This window comes from Rhineura floridana, chromosome 4 (genome assembly GCF_030035675.1).
Source record: "Rhineura floridana isolate rRhiFlo1 chromosome 4, rRhiFlo1.hap2, whole genome shotgun sequence".
Lineage (NCBI taxonomy): Eukaryota > Metazoa > Chordata > Lepidosauria > Squamata > Rhineuridae > Rhineura > Rhineura floridana.
Genome location: NC_084483.1, coordinates 48,948,465 through 48,968,350, shown reverse-complemented (window position 1 = coordinate 48,968,350; position 19,886 = coordinate 48,948,465). Strand labels below are relative to the sequence as shown.

The window sequence follows — 19,886 nt, the reverse complement described above, 5'->3', positions numbered from 1 at the left end:
TTTAATCCACTACCTGCATTAAATATTGGAGTAATGCATTTTGTTTTTAATATTAGCTGCCTTATCCTTCGTCCTCCCCATTTGTAGTCTTTTCTCCCGCTTTCATAATACCTCCATGCTTTATCCTTGTGAATATTTGAAGCTAATTGAATGGCACAATTAAGGGGCTAAACTTGTACAGGGCAGGCCGTACCACTGCATCTGTGATTTGGAGAGTGACGGATCTTAAAAGGAGCCCAACCACCAATCTCTGATAGCAAATACAAAAGGCAATTTAAAAAGCTGTGCTTATATCCAGATATACTGATACATAGGAAATTGCATAAATGTATTCCTTTGTCTTCTCACTTATTCGTTTCCCCCCTTCTTTATCCTTAACAGACTCAATTTGTCCTGACAATCTTCCAGACAAGCTGTGGAGTTGTTTGGCCTTGTCCATTTCCCCTGGGATGGCTGTACTTCCAGATAGGCTACATGATCTCCTTAATTATTCTTTTCACAAATTTTTATATTCAGGTAAATTAAGCTAGCTCTACACATTTGTTTGTTTGTTTGCAAATCTTGATTTTAAAAACCTAGAAAGTTTGTATATCAGAATATACTTCTAAAAATGTGTGAACAATTGAATCCTAGCACAAGATATACATACTTAACAATCACCCACCACCACCACCATCAATTTTATAGTTTCTTGGGTACCATGATGCAACAGGAAGCCCTCCCTGCCTGCCATATGTGACAAATTGAGACAGGAACAAGTGCTCTCTCTCAAGCACTTGCAGCTCTGCAAGAGGATTGGCCCTCCTTCCCCAACAAGCTGTTTCTTGTTTCATGTTATGTAGAAAAGCTGTGATTTGTGTAAAGCATGTTTTGTTCAGACCACAGTATCCAACCAGAAATGTTATGGGTTGTCAGTGCATCTGAACTAGCTATTTGTCTCCCAGCCTTAAGTCAGTATGAAGAGGGTGGGATGCTTGTTGAATAACAAAATGAAATCAGCTAGCTTGCCTCTTCTCATTGTTATTGTGTGTGGCGAACGCTCACTACTGACCTGTGTGTTTTTTAGACTTACAACAAAAAGGCAGCCTCCAGAAGGAAAGAATATCAGAATGGTTCCATGGCTGCTGTGAACGGGTACACAAATAGCTTTTCTTCCCTCGAGAACAATATGAAGCAAAGAAAACAAAGGAAGGATTGAAGACCAAACTATAAGAAGCCATTTTGATATTCCAGGCAGCAACAGCAACAAAAAAATCATCTGATTGTAAGCACAATATGTGTTGTGCACTGATATAACTCTTGACAGCTACTGTAACTATTCCTGCCTAGAATAGTGTTGATTTATGTAAGATTTAACCAGTGCAAAACATCCTAGAAACTATCAATAGGCTAAAGTTGATGATGTTGACAATACTGGGTGGTCACAGACCTGAGTATAAACTGTGGAAGGGAGTATTATTGTAGTATGTGTGTGTATATCTATATATAGATACATAGATATATATGACACTGCTGTTGCCTTACTAGTCAATATGATAGGTGCTGAATTATGATTCACAATTTCAAAACTGTAATCCAAACTCATATTTTTTAACTGTAGATAATGCATGTGACTGTGATTTGTACAACGTTTTTGTGGTTTTTCCCCCAGTAGTTTTAAACACACATGCCTTAAATTTAAAGTAAAAGCAGGGCCCAAAACTTAATACTGGTTTGAAAATATATGGAAATATTTAACTCTGGGAGCAACTTCTCATGAGGCAGTTTATACTCTGGTACAGATATCCAAATACCAAACAGACATCTATAGTGTCAGTTTTGAAATGCGCATATGCATATAAATGGTGACTTTCCCCTTCAAAAATGCTTGTGAAGTGACAACTTGGAAAAGACTGCTTGCAGATGTTCATGTGCACCCTTGATCAATGACGTGGCATGCACGTATCCTGTATTTGAGGATCTCAAGTACAAAATGGACTGTTGAGAAGCCACCCCAGAGTAGTTTGGCTCCTTTCATGAGTCAACTAGATTCAATATGTATGACGCAACGTTAGAAGCCTGCTCTTTGTTACACTGAAATTGGGGTAATTCTCCTACATGTGACCTGTTTGAAGTGAAAGGGACACTGAAAAAGCATGGGCATTTATTTCTGTTCAGACTTGTGCAGGAAAAAGACACTTGATCGTGCTTGGCATCTTGTTTCATTATCATAGGTCTGCAGCAGTTTGGTGGTTTAGTTCAATTTTCTTGACTAAGTTTTAATTTCCATAACTAACAGAGTTAATTTGTGCTTAAGCAGCACCTAGAACTGAATGCTGACATTCTCTCTTTAAGCATTAGAGAATGTGTGGGGTGGGCAAGACATTTTGCTTCCTTAAAAATTGGCATTCCCAGGTTGTAGCCTATCTCTTTTAAAATTTGCCAGTGAAGTGTGAGATGAATCAGCTGGAACTTCTCTTTCCTATTCTTTTGACCACCGAACTGCATAGATGCCACAGCTGGTTCATCCCCCACTTCATTGAAAGTTTTTAAGATATAGAGTGAATCCTTAGTTGCATTCTGGCAAGCCATCCTTTAACATATCTGGGAAATATAACAAATTGTGATGCGTTCACCATCTGAATTGTTTGACAAAACTAAGCTCACAGTTCTGGGGGTTTGACTTTTCATACCTTAATGTTTTTGTTGCTATTTGTATAGCAAACTTTGGGTTGGATTCCAAGGTGTATTTCTACTGGCAGAACAGGGCTTTTCCCCTCCCCCTGCACCCCCCAAAAGCTGAACCTGAGGTCAGATGATCCTGGAGAATGATCAGTGTGGGATATGGCTCAAGTTGCATGCGTATGTGGCTGCAGCTGAAGGGAAATTGGGGGCTCCCTCAACACAAGCATTAAACCCTCCATTCATACAAGCGGCCTTTGGATCCAACCCATCAACTTTAAAAATGTGCCTATAGCAAAGGTTTTTTTCTTTCAAAATGTGCAAATTGGGCCATGCCAGATTTTTATTGTTGTCATACAAAAAACCCTTGGAAATACGTTGGTGATGAATGTCTATTTCTTAGCGTGTTGTGTATCTCCTCTGTACTTTCTTGGCCTGTTAAAAGTTTATTTAGAAACTTGTAAAGCTTGTTAAAATCTTCCCTGCACTTGCAGTGTCAGTATGTAAAGAAGGCACCTCTAATGGATATGCTATGTAATATGGTGGAGTTTTAGCCTATTAACATGTTGTTCATTGACATTTATTTGTGTCAAGCCATACTATTGCTTATTTCCCCAAGTTTATATATTATGATTTGATATTTATATAAACATCAGTCTTGCCATGTTTTTGCACAACTGATGTCAGGGAGCTAATAAGTTTTCCCTCATAGCCTCGCAGATTATTATTTTTTGCTTGTTTTTGAAATGAGAGGCAGAACCAGTTTACGTTTGTCCCTTTTTATGTTCTCTGTGTGTGTGTGTGTCCCCCTCCCCTCCCCCTCCCTCCTCCCTCCTCCCTCTCCCTCTCCCAGGAACTGAATCGCAGTCTTTACATATTTCATACAGCAGCTTCACCATTCAAAATATGCCATCTAAATATGTGTGCTTAAAATTAAAAAACTAGCTTGTCTGAAATATCTGCATTGTTAATGTTTTGTGTTTTTAATCATTAAATCATTCTTGATTACCTGTCCCTGTGTTTCAATACAGTGAAAAGCTTTGTAATGGAAGCTACAGCTTTATCTGTTTTGTGCAAATGCAGCCATCGATTTAACATGAAACTATGGTTTAGCATTATATAGGCAAGCCTGTAAAACATTGAGCTCCTGCAGTCACCCCTCCCTCTTCCGTATGGCCGGGAGGAGAAATTTTCCCAAGTTTGGTTTTGCTTTCAGAGAATCTCTGCTTAGCATTAAATACAAACCAGGAATCCTGGTTTGAAATTGGCTTGTTTAGAAACTAGCCATTGTTTTTGATAAGCCAGGATCCCTGGTCATGCATAACTCTTGAGATTCATGAACTTTGCAAGAGGCCAGAACAGGGAAGAGAAATTGCATGAGCTCTTACTTGAACTAGTTCAACACTGTGTGCAAATTAGACTACTTCCTACAAAGAGACATACAAAATAAATGGCTTTTTTATGCAGGGAATAATTTAGCACAGGGTAGAGTTCCAGTTGCACCCATTTTACAACTTTTGATGGGCAAAATTGGGCAAGTAATGTGACAAACCAAATGTTTACACACAAGTGCATTTGAGGAATTCTCTACTGCTGCTGCTGCTAGTGTTACTGAAAAGCAGTTTATGAAGGTGCATTTTTGGCAAGGGGGGGAGGGTGGCAGTTTCTTTGCTGGTAATTTTTCTGCTCCAAATGGTACTTTGATAGTTTATTCCACAGCAAGGCTCCAGATGCACTTGCAAACATGCATTTGAAATTCCATTGGTGGAGGAGAAACTGCTTAAGACTGGATTTAGAGTGGAGAGATGGATGGGTTAAGCCAGCCTTTCCCAACCAGTGTGCCTCCAGATGTTGTTGGACCCCAACTCCCATCTTTCCTGACCATTGGCAATGCTGGCTGAGGCTGATGGGAGTTGTGGTCCAACAACATCTGGAGGCACACTGGTTGGGAAAGGCTGAGTTAAGCACTCCATCCCTGCCTCACAACTTTTCCACTTCAAATTATCCACACACATACATAACATACACACACACATATCCTCAAGTGGCTTTACTTTGGGTTTTTATTTTAAAGTGTTTGGGGAGGTGGCAGTTGGTAAATTCTCCACACCACTGTCAAACTATAATTCCCAGAGTTCTTTGGAAGAAGCCATGACAGTTTAAACTGTCACAAATTTGATATAATCTGCTATGTTGTGACTAATATTTATAGTATGGCTTCATGGCATTTTAATAAAGACTCATCCACATTCAAAATAAAGGGCAACTTCTCTGATGAACTATCAGGGCATGCCACTCGTGTTGCTTTACAAGCTATTTAAAATTATGTTCTGCTAGTCACTGTGCTTTTGTGTTATGAGAAAAGGAATTTAACATACTAGGCAGTGGGGTTATGCTAAGCTAAAAAGTAAAAAAAACCACTAATGTTGAATTGCTACATTTGTTGCCCCCCTTCCCTTGTCCTACACCCCTTTCTGTTCTACTATTTCTCTTTGTCCTGCCCCCCTTCCTCCTCACTGACCTTTATGGCAACAGCACACAAGGCATTCATTCTTGCCCAGTAATCCTGATAGTGAGTCTTACATGCAGTTTGGCCATTGGGGATGGAGTTCATGGTGCCCTTTTTTCCCACCATATTGCAAATTCCACCACACACCTCTGGATGCAAGAAAGAGGAGCAATGTAGATGAAATGATGTACACTGGGGAGAGCCTGTGGGGTGCCCTCCAGATGTAGCAAACTACACATTTCACCTCAGCGATTGGTCGTGCTGGCTGGGGCTGTTGGGACATGCAGTCCAAAACATCTGGAGGCTGCACCACTTTGGCTACCCCAGTGTAGACACTTTTCTCCCTGCCTCTGCTTCTGCTGGGTGGAGATGCTTTCACAAAGTAGCAGTTAAAGCTGCAAACAGGAAAACATCCACATCAGCCCTTGAGGTTGGTCCAGAAGCTGCAGCTGGTGCAAAAGGGGGCAGCATGACTGCTCACTGGGACAGGGTATCGCCCACTGCTGAATGAATTGCACTGGCTGCCCATTAGCTACTGGGCAAATTTCAAGGTTCTGGTTTTCGTATACAAAGCCCTATACAGCTTGGGACCAGGATACCTGGAAGATGGTCTTACCGCTTATATACCCAGTTGATCACTGCGTTCTGCAGGTGAGGGCCTCCTGCAGATACCATCTTATCAGGAGGTCCATTCTACACAATAATAGGAAGCAGCCCTTTAGAGTAGTGGCACATACCCTTTGGAATTCCCTCCCCTTAAATATTAGGTGCCATCTCTTATCTTTTTGGTGCCTACTACAGACTTTTCTGTCTCAACACGCCTTTTAAGTAGAGACCTGATCCCAGTCTGCATCTGTGTTGGAATTGCTTTTAAAGATTTTTTTTTTAAATGTAAATGTTTTTAAAGATGTTTTGTTTTAATATGTTTTTAAAATATATTAAAACAAAACATCTGTAATGGTTGTTTTTATGATGTTTTATAGGGTTTTTAGGGTTTTTATTTGCTGCCCTGGGCTCCTATTGGGAAGAAGGGTGGGATATACATTTAATTAATTACTAATCCTCATCATTAGCCTGCAAATTGTCAGAGAAGGGTGCCTTATTATGTATTGTGCAGGCCTGTTCTGTATTCTTGTTAAGAGATGTGGGCTAGTCTTGTGAACATGAAGTTTAATGTAGGAGTCCTAGGCCACAATCCAGAAAACTACATGAGGCTTGGCCAGGGATTTCATGCACTCTATGGGACTTCTGTTCTTCCTGTTCTCTCATTAGCAATATTTCTCTCTTCTGTTCTCCATCCCCCCCCTCCTTGATCTATCACATCCTACTTTTGGAGTTCTGAGGACATGGAAGCTGAAAATCTTAAAGTTTAAGAACAGTTTGAAGTGCTTTGCAGCATGGGTGCTATATCAAAAGCCCAGCTGACCTTGCATCATTTAATGTTGTTCTACACCTGACCAATCCAACACCATAAATTTGATCTATGACACAGCATGCAAAGGTTGCAGGTGTGCAAAATGTCTGGACTTGTAGGATTAATACAACACTGCAAGTAAGATGAATAGAACAAGACATCTCTGACCCCACCTATAACTACTCATGGGAGGAAGGTATCAGAACAAAGGAGGAGCTCTTCCCAATTGGGAATCAGTCACAGCAGAGATCCAATATGAAAAACAAGATTCTTTGCTACAGGACAGCCAAACCCATCCATATCTTGGCTGGTGAGTGAAGGCCCCATTTTCCCCAGTATCCAATCCCACGCTGATTTTGTTCCCCTCTTCTTGTGTTCCACCTGACACAGATTGAAATCCATGGAAGTGAGTGGTCAGCAAGGTAAAATATCATTATTTCTGTTAGTTTGCAAACTCAGCACCTTCCAGTGTCTTTTAGTTTATTCAGTAGTAACAAGATCTGCAAAATGAAGCACAATTTGTATTGTTTAATATCCCTTTCCTAAAACTTGCTGTGCCATCAGTCATGCTCATGGATAACAAGTGTACCAATTGCTGGGTCCACCCACTACCATATAAAAGCACTGGCACTGGTATGAAGGCTTACGATGGCAAGGTAAATTAAGTGATAAAGCATATTTCAGTAACTGATTTTTTGTTGTTATATGCCTTCAAGTCAATTACGACTTATGGTGAACCTATGCATCTCTTGGATATATTCATAGGGTTTTCATGGTAAGATGTATTCAGAGGTTGTTTACCATTGCCTTCCTTCAGGCCTATGGCACCTGGTGCTCCCAGGCAGTCTCCCACCCAAGTACTAACCAGGCTTGACCCTACTTAGCTTCCAAGATCAGATGAGATTGAGCATGTTCAGGGTAGTGTGGCCGTAGTAATTGAATTTTACAAGTTACCAAAAAAAAGTGACTTAAGGACTCAAAACAGTTCTACTGTTTTGATTTGGCCACACATCTAACACAGATACCCAAATGCTAAAGAACAAGGAAGAAAATGTACTTAATAGAAATTCATTAATAGGCAAAAAAAACTTGTGGTTTAAGAATGTATGTATAGCTCACAGATATTTCTATCAAACTTTAAAAAGCAGGGAAATTAGGCAGCTATAGCGAATGAACCAGGGGAGCAGGAGACCTGACCTCTCTAAGATATTGTACTGCCCTACAAATTGGTCAAAACGCAAACACAATTTGGGCTGGTCTTTCACAGTCCAATCTACTTGCTGTGTAGCTTGGAAGAATTTGATAACGTGCCTCTGAGCATATGGTGAGTGGTGGCAACACCTGCCATCTGCAAAGATGGAGAATTATATTGTTATGTTTGTTGGTGTTCTTATTACTTTGCTTCTTTCCTGTGTTACTAATGATTCTACAGAGAATCTAGAAAATTTTATTTCCCTCATTATTCATCCTAGAAATCTGTGTCAAATTTACTTTTATGAATTTCAAAGCCTTTTTATTGGTCAATGTCATGATGGTGAAGACAGCCTTTTGTGTTTCAAATTGGAGGTTATGTTCTCTTTCTATGTTGGGTACATTAACAGTTGAATCTGAAACTGCAGTTTGATGTAAAATCAGACAGATTACAGTATGTTGCTACTTCAGCAATGACTCAAGCTGTTGGAAAAAAGGATGCATGTTTTCAGCCTGATATGTTTAAACCACTTCATTTAAGGCAAGGTGGGCATAGTCAATTAAAAACATAGAGCACGCCTAGAATTTTGCTACAATATATTTCACCTCCCACTGTTTTATCTTGTACAAATTGAGACACTCCTGAGGTCCACTGGAGACTATTCTGCAGAATAGTCAGTGCCATTATTCCACCATTATTTTTGGAGTTTTTTTAGTGTAAATTTTGCAAAGTGTTGCTGTACTTCACATATCCACAGAAACAGAAACAAAAGGAAATGATTTCCTATAGGAAATTTCACTAAAATTGCAAAGTATATCAAGCATATTTCAAGTGACCATCTGAAGTATATCAAATGCCTTAATAATGTTGCTTCCTCCCTGCTAAAACAAGATCAGCACAGCACATGCCTTCTTTCTATTTTTGGACTGATTGCAGGTGTTGCCACCACTCACCATATGCTCAGAGGCACATGTTGCCAAATTCTTCCAAGCTACACAGCAAGTGGATTGGACTGTGAAAGACCAACCCAAATTGTGTTTGCATTTTGACCAATTTGTAGGGCACTACAATATTTCAGAGAGGAGGTCAGGTCTCCTGCCCCCCTGGTGCATTCACTATAGCTGCCTAATTTCCCTGCTTTTTAAAGTTTGATAAAAATATCTGTGGGCTATAGGTACTTTCTTAAACCGCAGGATTTTTTTGCCTATTAGTGAATTTCCCTGCTTTTTAATCCGGGAGGTAAGAAATAGGATCATATGCAAGTTTGCTGAGAATGGATTGATCATTTGCATGCTTATTGAGTTCAGTGGGATTTACTCCCCTGCAATCATGCTTAGGATAGGTGAAACTGACCACGGGATGAGGAGGGGAGGGGAGGGGGGAGGAGGATGACAGATTTGATCATCTGCATGTTTATTGAGTTCAGTGGGATTTACTCCCGTGCAATCATGCTTAGGATAGGTAAAACTGACTGGGGGGAGGGGGGAGGGCTGGAGTTGGCAGGGGAGGAGGAAGAAGGAAGAGGGAAGGGGAGGAAGAAGGGAGAGGAGAGGGGAAGGAGGAGAAAGGCAAGTCTGATCATTTGCATGCTTACTGAGTTCAATGGGATTTACTCCCATGCAATCATGCCTAAGATAGGTAAAATTGACCATGGGGAGAAGAAAGAGGAGGGGAGAAGGGGGAGGGGATTGGAAGGGGATGGGGAGGGAGGTACAAAGGAAGGGGGAGGGAAGGGGCAAGAGGGAGGAGAAGGGAGAGTGGGTTTGATCATTTGCATACTTTTTGAGTTAAGTGAAAATAATATCAGCCTCCATTGCATTGTTTCTGTTACTTCCTACTGTCTTATGTACTTGTTCATGGATGAATGTGAGAACAAATCTGGCATAGGATGCTTCACACAAGACCTTTCTTAGCATCAGAGAGGGTTCTGCCTCTTTTTTTATCATTTGCATCTAGAGCATAAGAGGGGGGAAAGGGGAAGGATCTATGTGGCTGCCATCTTCTATATTGACTTATTTCCTTCAACCACTGCCACTACCATCCCTAGTGAGAACTTATGTTCAGTTATGCTTTGGAATTGTTAGCTCTTTCTTTTTCACAATGCATGTGGTTGATTATGCTGCCCCATCCAGCTGAAACCAGTGCTTTGTGAGTCAAGGGCTCTGCATAGTAGGACAGGGGTTCCCCAACTGTGGCCCATAGACCACCAGTGGTCCATGAACAATAGGTGCAGCACATTAAATATATTGTTTTTAATTGTATTTTATTGCTTTTATTTCTTATACTGTGTTTTATTTATTGTATTTTGTATTATATGGAATTCAAATTGTAACACAATAAAATACAATATAGGAAATAAAAGAAGCAATAAAATACAATTGAAATTAATGTAGCATCTAGCACAGTGTATTACAATTGCTACAATGAGCAGAAAAATCATTAAGTAGTCCACGAAGACCCTTAGCAATTTTCAAGTGGTCCATGGGGAAAACACCAGGAAACAGTAGACTTTGGGTACTAGGTATGGAATGTTGTGTCTTGAAAGTGTGACAAAACTTTAAATCAAGTTTCCTGCCCTCAGGGAATTTTTTTTAATGACAAATGGGGGGGGGGGGTCTTGGGGAACACACACAAAAACTTCTTGGCTAGCTGTTCACAGCTCATGTGCTAGCCAACTTTGGTAGAGAGGATGCATTTCAGCAGGTTTGCAGTTATTTATTTTATTTTATTGACCAAGACTCCTGTGATTTTTAACAGTCAGATAACAAAGAGTAATCAGCAGGTGAAGCTTTTGCTCGCATGAGTCAGCAATGGGAAAATTTTCATGGGTTTATTTCTACTTGTTTTGCAGCTGCCAATACACATGAGACCTAAAGGGGAGAGGGAGTTCAAAGCAGAAGGAGCTTTATGGCTTCTTCACAATCAGGAGCAGGATGAATTATGCATAAGAAAGATATGCAAATCTGGTTAAATGAATATATATTTTACTGAACATAGAATTCAGCCTTTCTTGGTGCAAAATGTCTTCTGAATGTGATAATTTCCCACTTCAGAGGAATCTGTGGACTCCTAAAGTGTTACAGAACCTCTCCTGATGACTGCAGGGGGTTAGGAGAGAGTTTTTCAGATATTGGAGTCATCTTATAAATAATAATGAATAGTATATCCTTTGATCAACCAGCCCATGGTCACTAAGCAAGTTTCATGGAAGAACAGGGTTATTATCTCAGGTACCCCAATCTAAGTCCAACACTTTACCTACCAACCACTCAACACTTATCTCTCTTTAGTGCAGCCATGGGGAACCTTTGGCTGTCTATATGTTGCTGAACTGTAACTCCCATCAGCTCCAGCAAGCATGGCCAACGGTCAGGGATTATGGGAGTTGTAGTTCAATAACTGTCAGCTTCAGGGCTGGGGGCTGGGTAGTAACAAAGCAGCCAGCAGTTAGCTGGGCAATAAATCAGTCAAGGCCAGGCAGATAACAGAGGCTGGCTGGCAGAAGAAAGGCTTGACAAACTAACCAGTAGCAGTGTCCAAGAGCATTGTCCAGGTAAGGAAGCAGAATTCAGAAAGGCAGGGGTCCAGTCCAAAGGTCTAGAGGCTAGCAATGGTGTTACACATGAGGAGTCACAACCAACGTTGTAGTCAGCAGTCTGCTGCAGCCATGAACTGCCTTTTATAACAGACTCCCTAAGCCAGGTGCCCATGATTAGTCTCCCAGCTGCTCCGAGCTGCTTGTTCTTAAAGGACCCGACCTCTTCCTTCGTTGCGGTGCTACTCGCTGACGTCTCCTTTCTGCAGGGGGGAGGGGAGCCTCCTGTTCATGCCCAGAATCCGATTGAGGGGCTTCAGCCAGGTCCTGGACATTGTCCATCTAGAGAAGAGCCAGAGTTGTGTCCTCAGGGGTTCCACTAGTTCCTTCTCCTGGGTCTTCCAATTCTGCCTCTTCTTCTTCCTTCGAGTCCTCTGAAGGGGCCATGACAATAACATCTGGAGGACCAAAGGCTCCCCTCACCCACTTTTGTATAATAGCTGGATTATGACCATCTATTGTGTGGTTAAATTTAAGTTCTTAATAGAAAATTAATTCTTAAATTAAATTAATGGGAATTAAGCACATTATATTTGATAGATTATGATAAGTTCAACGTTACGTTAATGCCTCTGAAGATGCGCTGCTTTTGACAGGAGACGAGCAATGTAACCAGTGCTTTTTTGGTGAAAAATTAGGTGCCGGTACTCATACCTTGGTAAAAGTGCCATGAGTGCCAGCACACAATGGTTGCCATGGGCAGCAAAAAACAAGGTGCTAATACTCTGTGCCAGTGAATACTGCCACACAAAAAAGGGCACTGAATGTAACTTTCCCAATAGCAAACTGGTCTCATGCAGATAAGGATAGGATTTGAAGGCCACCTATTCCAGCACAGAGACACCAAAGGCAGGAACTCTGACACATTGAATTAACCCAATGTGCTTTAAATGGAAAGTCAGCAATCTTCTAGCCTGCCCCACTGATATCTAAACTTATTTGACAGACCTCCATTCTCAAGTGAAGAAGTCTGTGTCTGGTCAGTACTTAGAGCACCATTCTCTTGAGGGCCTCTGTGGACAGATGTGATAGAAAAAACATTTCCTAAAACATTATGGCAAAGATAATAAAAGGGGGGAAATATAGTCAGGACAACAGCCTAAATGCAAGACTGCTGAAGATAGAGGATTTTGGGGTGAGAACTGAGAAACAATAATGGACAGCTCTGAATCTGAACAGGCATTTAAACCTGCTGCATATATATAGCCAAAGTACACCATTGTTGTTTTTATTGATATAAACGCTCAGAACATAGCTATTGCAATCACTGTGCCTGTAAGAATAGCTAGTGTAGCACAAAAGGGGTTCATTGCAATGATGGTATTCCATCAGTGTGATTAATTCATGAGCAAACATCTTTCTAAAAGCTGGTAAAGGAAGTCAATCTAGTAGAAAAAATTTAAAAGCTTGCACCATTAACAGTGCATCTGAAGAGAAGATTGTGAAAATGCAAAGAGTATGTTTGAGATCATTCCACGTCCCTGGCAAAATCAAGCAAAGAGATCCCTCTTGGATTATAATTTGTCTGAAAATGTCTACTGTGTCAGGGCCCAGTTCCAAAATGACTGCTTAATGTAGCTCCTAATTCCTGCTGTCCTTTGCTTTATCTCTTGATTAGCGCAGGTACTTTGATAATGTGAATAGGCCACAGTCCTCTATGTCCTTCTGCTCAATGGCAAAGTTAATGTGCTTTATTTCAAACTCATAAATTTCCCAGTGTGGTTTTTTTTCTCAGCTGGCTGAGCTCTAAAAGTAATTGAGTATCCATCTCAGCTGTGCAGGGACACTTTCTTCCTATGCTGAGCAACTTCATACATCCTGCAGAAGGCATAAACACTGACATTCTTCCAAAAGGATTCACAGTACTGGAAATATTTATAAAATAGCTATTAGGCCACACAATTTTTGTTGTTGTTTGTTCTCTACCTCTTCCTCCTGTTGTCTTCAATAAGTTGCTGAAGTGGAGTTTGCTCTTGCCATACAAGCCATTTTGGTAAGTCACTTTGAGTTCACCTTTCTGAAAAAGAGTTACTATTACTACAACTACTGCTACTGCTGCTGTACTCCAACTACTGCTGCTGCTACTCCTTCAACTACTAATAACAATAACAATAAATAGGACTCTTTGTCAGGTTTATTTATATAACAAGTTCTGTGTCTATTCTATGGAATAAATATATTTAACTGACAAAAACACCCTTTCATTTACATGTTGTGTTAAGAGATTTCCATATTCAGTCAAGCTTGAAAATGCTGGGAAATTACAGCTGTTAAGGGCATTTTAAAAAATACCCCTCAACAGATCCAACTGGCAACCACTAACATCCACATAGAATGATGGAGGTGGAAAGGAAGTTGAAGGTCATCTAATCCTATGTTCTGCTTAGTGCAAGGTAGCCACTGGTGAAATACTTCTCCTTACTCGTCCTATATGTCTCTCACACAGACCTTTAGTTAGTTTTGCAATTCTGAAATTAAAATCTTCTATGGTTGTTTAATATTTCCCCATTGCAAAAGAGCTGAGAAATAGAGAGGAGTGTCTTAATTGTAAGTACTCTTGAGTTTACAGCACAGGAAGGATTCAAACTTTGGACTTCATAGGTTAATGAATTGCACTGAAACTATATACAAACATAGTCAAATGTAAACAATATGTAAGGACTGTGATTAGAGGAGAGTAGCTCTCCATAATGGCGTTGATTCATGTCATTAACTGCTTAGTTAAAAGTCTTCCATTTCAAATAATTTGGTAAAGGAGTCTGAACAACTGCACAGACTTTATTATATAGCCACAAGAGTGGCTGTATACTATAGTCAGCATGGATTTTTCTCATTCTGCAATGTTAAATTAAAAATACCCCCCATGCCATTCTGATGCTTCCCATAAGCACAATTCAAAACAAAACCTTACAAAACTTATAGACCTGAGCTCAGAAACACTTGCTTAACAACCCTCTAAATTTTCATGGTGATACACAAAACAGTCAGAGAGAATCGAGAGTTCAAAGTGTGAAAAGAGAGAGAGAAAAAAACCAGATCCCTTTTGGACTTTTTTCTGTCAGAGTTCCCATAATTTGTTGAAATTAATTAAAAATCAGCCATGTTCACAGAGTACCTGTAACCCTATTACTGACCTTGCCTCATACTCTGACTTTCACCTTCTGCAGTTTAAAAGTTAAAAAAATGCCTGGCTGATTTTTGATTAATTTAAGAAGTTTTGGCTGGAACCCAATGATAGTGTCGGGCATGCTCAGTAAGAATCAACTGTCAGCATTCTAAAAGCCAGACACAGCTGCTTGGCTTGGCTAATCAGGGGGCCACATCCACATCAGATCTTTATTTCACTTTAGGCAGTCATGGCTTCGCCCATAGAATCCTGGGAAGTGTAGTTATTGAAGGGTGCTGAGAGGAGACTCCTTTTCCTTTGACACAGCTCTAGTGGCCAGAGTGGTTTAACATTCTGCTCTCATTGAAGCTCTGTGAGGGGAACAAGGTGTCTCCTAGCAACTCTCAGCACCCTTCAATAACTACACTTCCCAGGATTCTTCAGGGGAAGCCATGACTGTCTAAAGTGAAATAAAGGTCTGGTGTGGATGTGGCCAGGGACAGCTTTGGTTTAAATTTGGGTGGGAGGCTACAAGTACCTGCTGTAGAATAAAAAGTTGGGGGAAACCCTGAAAAACAATGATACTGTTCACAATGTTCTCCTTTTGGAAAGAGGCTTCCCATCTGCCCAGTACCCACCCACCCAATCTCTTCCCCTCCCCCTCCACTCCCCCAGGTGAGTGTCATGTATCCTAAGCATGATTGCAGAGGAGTAAATCCCACTGAACTTCAAAAAGCATGCAAATAATCAAACCTGCGCTCCCCTCCTCCTCCTTCCTATCCCCTCCCTCTTACCCATTCCCTCCCCCTTCCTTTGCCCCTCCCTCCCCTATCCCCTTCCAACCCCCTCTTCCTCCTCCTTCCCCTCCCCTCTCCCCTCCCCCATGCTCAGTTTTACATATCTTGAGCATGATTTCATGGGAGTAAGTCCCATTGAACTCAGTAAGCATGCACATGGTCAAACCTGCACTGCCCTCCTCCTCCCTCCCTTCACCTCCCTTTTGCCCTTTCCTCCCTTTTCCTTCACCCCTCCCCTTCCAATCCCCTCCATCTCCCTCTGCCTCTTTCTGCTCCCCTCTCCCCTCCCTTCCTCCTTCCCTCTCCTCTCCCCTCCCCCTCCCCCAAGGTCAGTTTTATCTATCCTAACCATGATTGCAGGGGAGTAAATCCCACTGAACTCAATAAGCATGCAAATTATCAATCCATTCTCAGCAAACTTGGACAGGAATTCATTTCTTACCTCCCGGATTAAAAAGCAGGCAAATTCACTAATAGGCAAAAAAAAAAAACACCTTGCGGTTTAAGAAGGTACCTATAACCAACAGATATTTCTATCAAACTTTAAAAAGCAGGGAAATTGGGCAACTATAGTGAACGCACCAAGGGAGCAGGAGACAGTCTTTCACGTTACCAAAGCTACTCTGGAAATGGATTGGACTGTGAAAGACCAACCCAGATTGTGTTTGCATTTTGACAAATTTGTAGGACAGTCCAATATCTCAGAGAGGAGGTCAGGTCTCCTGCTCCTCTGATGCATTCACTATAGCTGCCCAATTTCCCTGCTTTTTAAAGTTTGCTAGAAATATCTGTGGGTTACAGGTACGTTTTTAAACCGCAAGGTTTTTTTTAATTATCAGTAGATATAAGTAGCAACTATTTATCTTCCCAAACTCTCTTTGGAATCCTGATCTCCATCGTTAATATCACCCTCAGTGGGCAAAGAAAAAAAATGAGGAAGGGGCTATAGGGCTTGGTAAGGAACAAATTCCTTGAGAAGGCATTGACAATGATTTCTTTGTGTACAGTTGCACACAAAATGTGGAGTTAGGGAAACATTGTGCAGTTGGAAGGCTGATAATGCACAGTTTTAAAAATGGAGAGCATGTTAGGTATATGTTAGACAGCATGGACCCTGATTATACAAGGGTAGAAAACATTCGGTTTTGATACTTTAAAAAAAACTGCCCAAACAATATGAAAACATATTCTTCTTTTGGGCCAGAATCTCCTCTTCTTCACCTTTATCTTCAAATAATACTTTGTCACATCCTTGTAAATATCCTTAAACTTCTCCGCTATTTGTGCCTGTTTGTTACTGAACTAAGGCAGATTTATAAATGAATTGTTGCTGTATATTAAATAAGAACTAATGACTCCTATAGAGAAACTGCCACTGATACAGGGAGTAAGCAAGGAGCAAAGTATGGTTTTCATTTTTTCTTTTATTAGTGTAGGAATTTCAGGAGAATTTATACAGTTGGAAAATCTGTTTTTTTTAAAGAAAATTGTGACAAGGTACACATGACACCAGCACAACATTGTCATCCTGTCCATTCTGTCACTTAATTGGCTAAAAGGTAAGATGCTTTACCTTTGAGAGGCTGTTGGACTAGATGACCTTTAAGGACCCTTCCAACTCTTCCATTCTGTGTGGATGGTACTGGTTGCCAATTGGGTATTGCCTAAAAAACATGTCTGTTAGGGGTGTGGCATTTAACAGCTGTAATTTCCCAGCATTTGGGAGCCTGAGTGAATATGGAAAGCTCTTAATACAACATATTAAACTGAAAAGCTTTTTTGTTAACTGAATATGATTACATTTTGAGAAGTCTATGCCAACAACTCTCTCATCAGGCAAACTTGTGCCAGCTTGACTCCTCCTGTCTGTCAGTGTTATTAGCCAATAAGTTAAGTCAGAGCTGTAATTGATAAGTGAGTTGTTTGGACACCAGGCAATAGGAATCCCCCAGATCCTAAAGAGCCGCAATTTTTACCTCCCTTTTAGTGCACTTTTCCTGCTTCTGACTTACCTATAAAAATATTGATTTACCACCATTCATTTAAAAAATCAAAGCAGTTTACATCATATATATACATGATAAAACCATATAAAATGTTAAAACCAGAAATCATTAATTAATCGTTTTTTCCTACTCCTTGGAATCTTCGTAGTTTGCCCTTATTTTCCCCTAGCAACCAGGATGCATCTTTCCTGTGCTGGGTTTGCCTGAGATCAGACAGAAATTATTTTCTGAAAATACTACTACACAATAAGTGTGGGTGAATGTTAAAGAATCCCCCTCCCACCCAAAGGCAAATGTGAAAATGTTTCAGAGAAACTTAGGTATGTCTCCTGCTTTGCAAGAGCTAAACACCAGAGACTCATTATGTTGGAAGTGGGGCAAGAGCAACTCCTGTTTTGTTCTTTTGTTTATGTTCCAGAAGGGAGATAGAGTTAGGGTCCTCCAGATGGATAGGCTTGATTATCTTTACTATGATGCTCTGACTGACTTCCTTCCAGCTGTTAGACTGATATGTCTTTAGGGAAGCTTACCTGCCCCTCCTCCTTCCGCCCTTTCTTCTCCTCTCTGACTGTCCGGGAGAGAGGAGACACACTTTGTCTCTGCTCTCTCTCTCTCCTGAGCCATGAGGGCAATACCCATGTCTGGGCATTGCACCTCCAACTTAGTTTGAACTAGGTATGCCTTTCTATCTACAATGTATTTCTATAAATAAAGTAGTTTTTCTTGTTTTACTAAGTCTCCAGTCTCAGTGATCCTGATGCAGGGTAAAAGCCTGCTTTCTTAAGTAAATGCGCACACACGCTGGCACACTTGCATTTCAGACCACTGTTACTCTCTGCTGTGCTGCTTAACTAATTTAGCACCAGCAACACATTATAGTCAGGCAGGTTATTAAACAGATGTGGACATTCTGGACAAAAGTGCCATTTTTTTCCCTGCATGCTACCCATTGCCATAGCTGGAGAACCATTTCCTCCAGATACAGTGTGGTGGCCATCTTGGAAATTCAAAAACCTATATCTACCAATAACTCGTCTTCTTAGCTACTTGGGATCACAATCTTGGTGTCTAAATAATCATTTTCTGGGTCAAGGAATATAACTATTCTATTTATAAAAGCAGCAGATGATTTTTATTAACACAAAAATTAAACTACATAAAAGTTGCAAGAACAACATAAGATGGAATACTGTTAATGTAACATAATCCCTCAAAATACTGTTGTTGTAATTATATCAGCTGTAAATGTGAGGGTACATGGTAATCACACACCACAGCACATGCAGTTTGTGCTCGTCTTACTTCTCACAGTGACAACAGCAGAGTTTTGTGCACTTCCAACTAGACTTTCTGCATGACCACCTAGCACCACATCCACTTTGATTCTTACAGCTACATTTGACTAGTTCACTGCAGGCCCTGAAGGCAATAGGTAACATGTTCCACACAGAAACCCATGACTGGCTATCCCCATCGAGAGTCCAGCCCCAACATTCTGGATTAAGTGTGTGTTGTTTACTCTGCCCACTGGTGTACGACATTCCAGCCTGATACGCAACCCACTTCAAGGGCTGCAATAGCGCATCCTGAGTTGGGGGAAGTGTCTCCATTGTTTTCCCCTTCTGGCAAAACTTTTCGCTTCATCCACATGTTCCAGGACACTGGACTTATCATACAGGATAGCGGTGAAGCATTCAAGCAGTTGGAAATGTTGAGCATCAACCTGTACTTTTGTATAAGGATGGAGTGCCATGTAGGTAAAAGCATATGTCACATCATGACACGTGTCTTCAATGCCTTGTCCAAATAATGCAGATGTGTTATCACATCCCATGAAACAGTGGAAGACAGGGAGGGCCAGGGATTTCTCCTACTCTTTGTAGATAGTGTTGATGTGATGATATGTAAAGGTCTTATCCATACTGAACCCAACCCTATCAAATATGGAAAGCTATGGCAATGGGTAGCATGTAGTAAAAAATTGGCGCTTTTGTCTGCAACATCCACGTTCACCTCAAATCAGGTCTTAACCCGCCTGACTATTAATACTTCAAAGTACAGTTAACTTACATGTCTTCTCAGAAGTAACTTTGTGGTTAATGGAGCTTACTTCCAGTAAGTGGGTACAAGATAGCAGCCTAGCGTTTGGTTTAGGGTTGGCATTGGGGAAAAGCAGGGTTCTTGTGCCTTTAACAGCTGTATGGTAGGCAGAAATTCAACAGGTCAAGCCTTTTCTAGTATGGAAGGACAATTTTAGGAAAAGCTTCACCATGACTACTCTCTAATTTTGTGTTATGCCACGCCCCCATGGCAACCATTTTGTGTTATGCCACACTGCCATGGCAGACATTTTGTGACTGGTGCCTCCAACACACTCTCAAAATTTGAAATGTGCCCTCTGGTCCAAAACGTTTGGCTATACCTTCCATACACTGCACATTATATGGTTGTTAAATGTGCAGCAGCAGGTCTGGCTGGGATTTTTAAGGTCATCTGGCAAGCCTAGCCTTTAAAGCAAGCATGGGGAACCTTTGACCCACAGGCTAATACTGGCCCAACAATTTGGCCTGTGAGACCATTTCCCCCAAACCATGCCATCAACTGAT

At 40.9% G+C, this 19,886-nt stretch overlaps 2 protein-coding genes and 1 pseudogene across 6 annotated transcripts in view; 2 read left to right on the top strand and 1 right to left on the bottom strand.

Moving 5' to 3' along the window:
• The window catches only part of ELOVL5 (ELOVL fatty acid elongase 5), a 64,066-nt gene extending 60,395 nt beyond the window's left edge, over positions 1 to 3,671 (top strand). For both annotated transcript variants that reach the window (XM_061622961.1, XM_061622963.1), the window contains exons 7-8: positions 382 to 516; positions 1,067 to 3,671. In XM_061622961.1, coding sequence (XP_061478945.1) covers positions 382 to 516; positions 1,067 to 1,198 — 267 coding nt within the window. In that variant the 3' untranslated portion in view covers positions 1,199 to 3,671. The remainder of the gene's footprint in view (positions 1 to 381; positions 517 to 1,066) is intronic.
• Positions 3,672 to 7,400: 3,729 nt separating this feature from the next.
• Positions 7,401 to 7,519, bottom strand: LOC133384642 (5S ribosomal RNA; annotated as a pseudogene).
• A 3,758-nt stretch (positions 7,520 to 11,277) lies between these two features.
• GCM1 (glial cells missing transcription factor 1) overlaps positions 11,278 to 19,886 on the top strand; it is a 45,111-nt gene continuing 36,502 nt past the window's right edge. For 3 of the 4 annotated variants that reach the window (XM_061626244.1, XM_061626240.1, XM_061626243.1), the window contains exon 1: positions 13,163 to 13,364. The gene's annotated coding sequence lies outside the window, so the exon portion shown is untranslated. Of the gene's footprint in view, positions 11,330 to 13,162; positions 13,365 to 19,886 lie in introns of those variants that run through there. The other variant, XM_061626241.1, reaches the window with a different exon arrangement.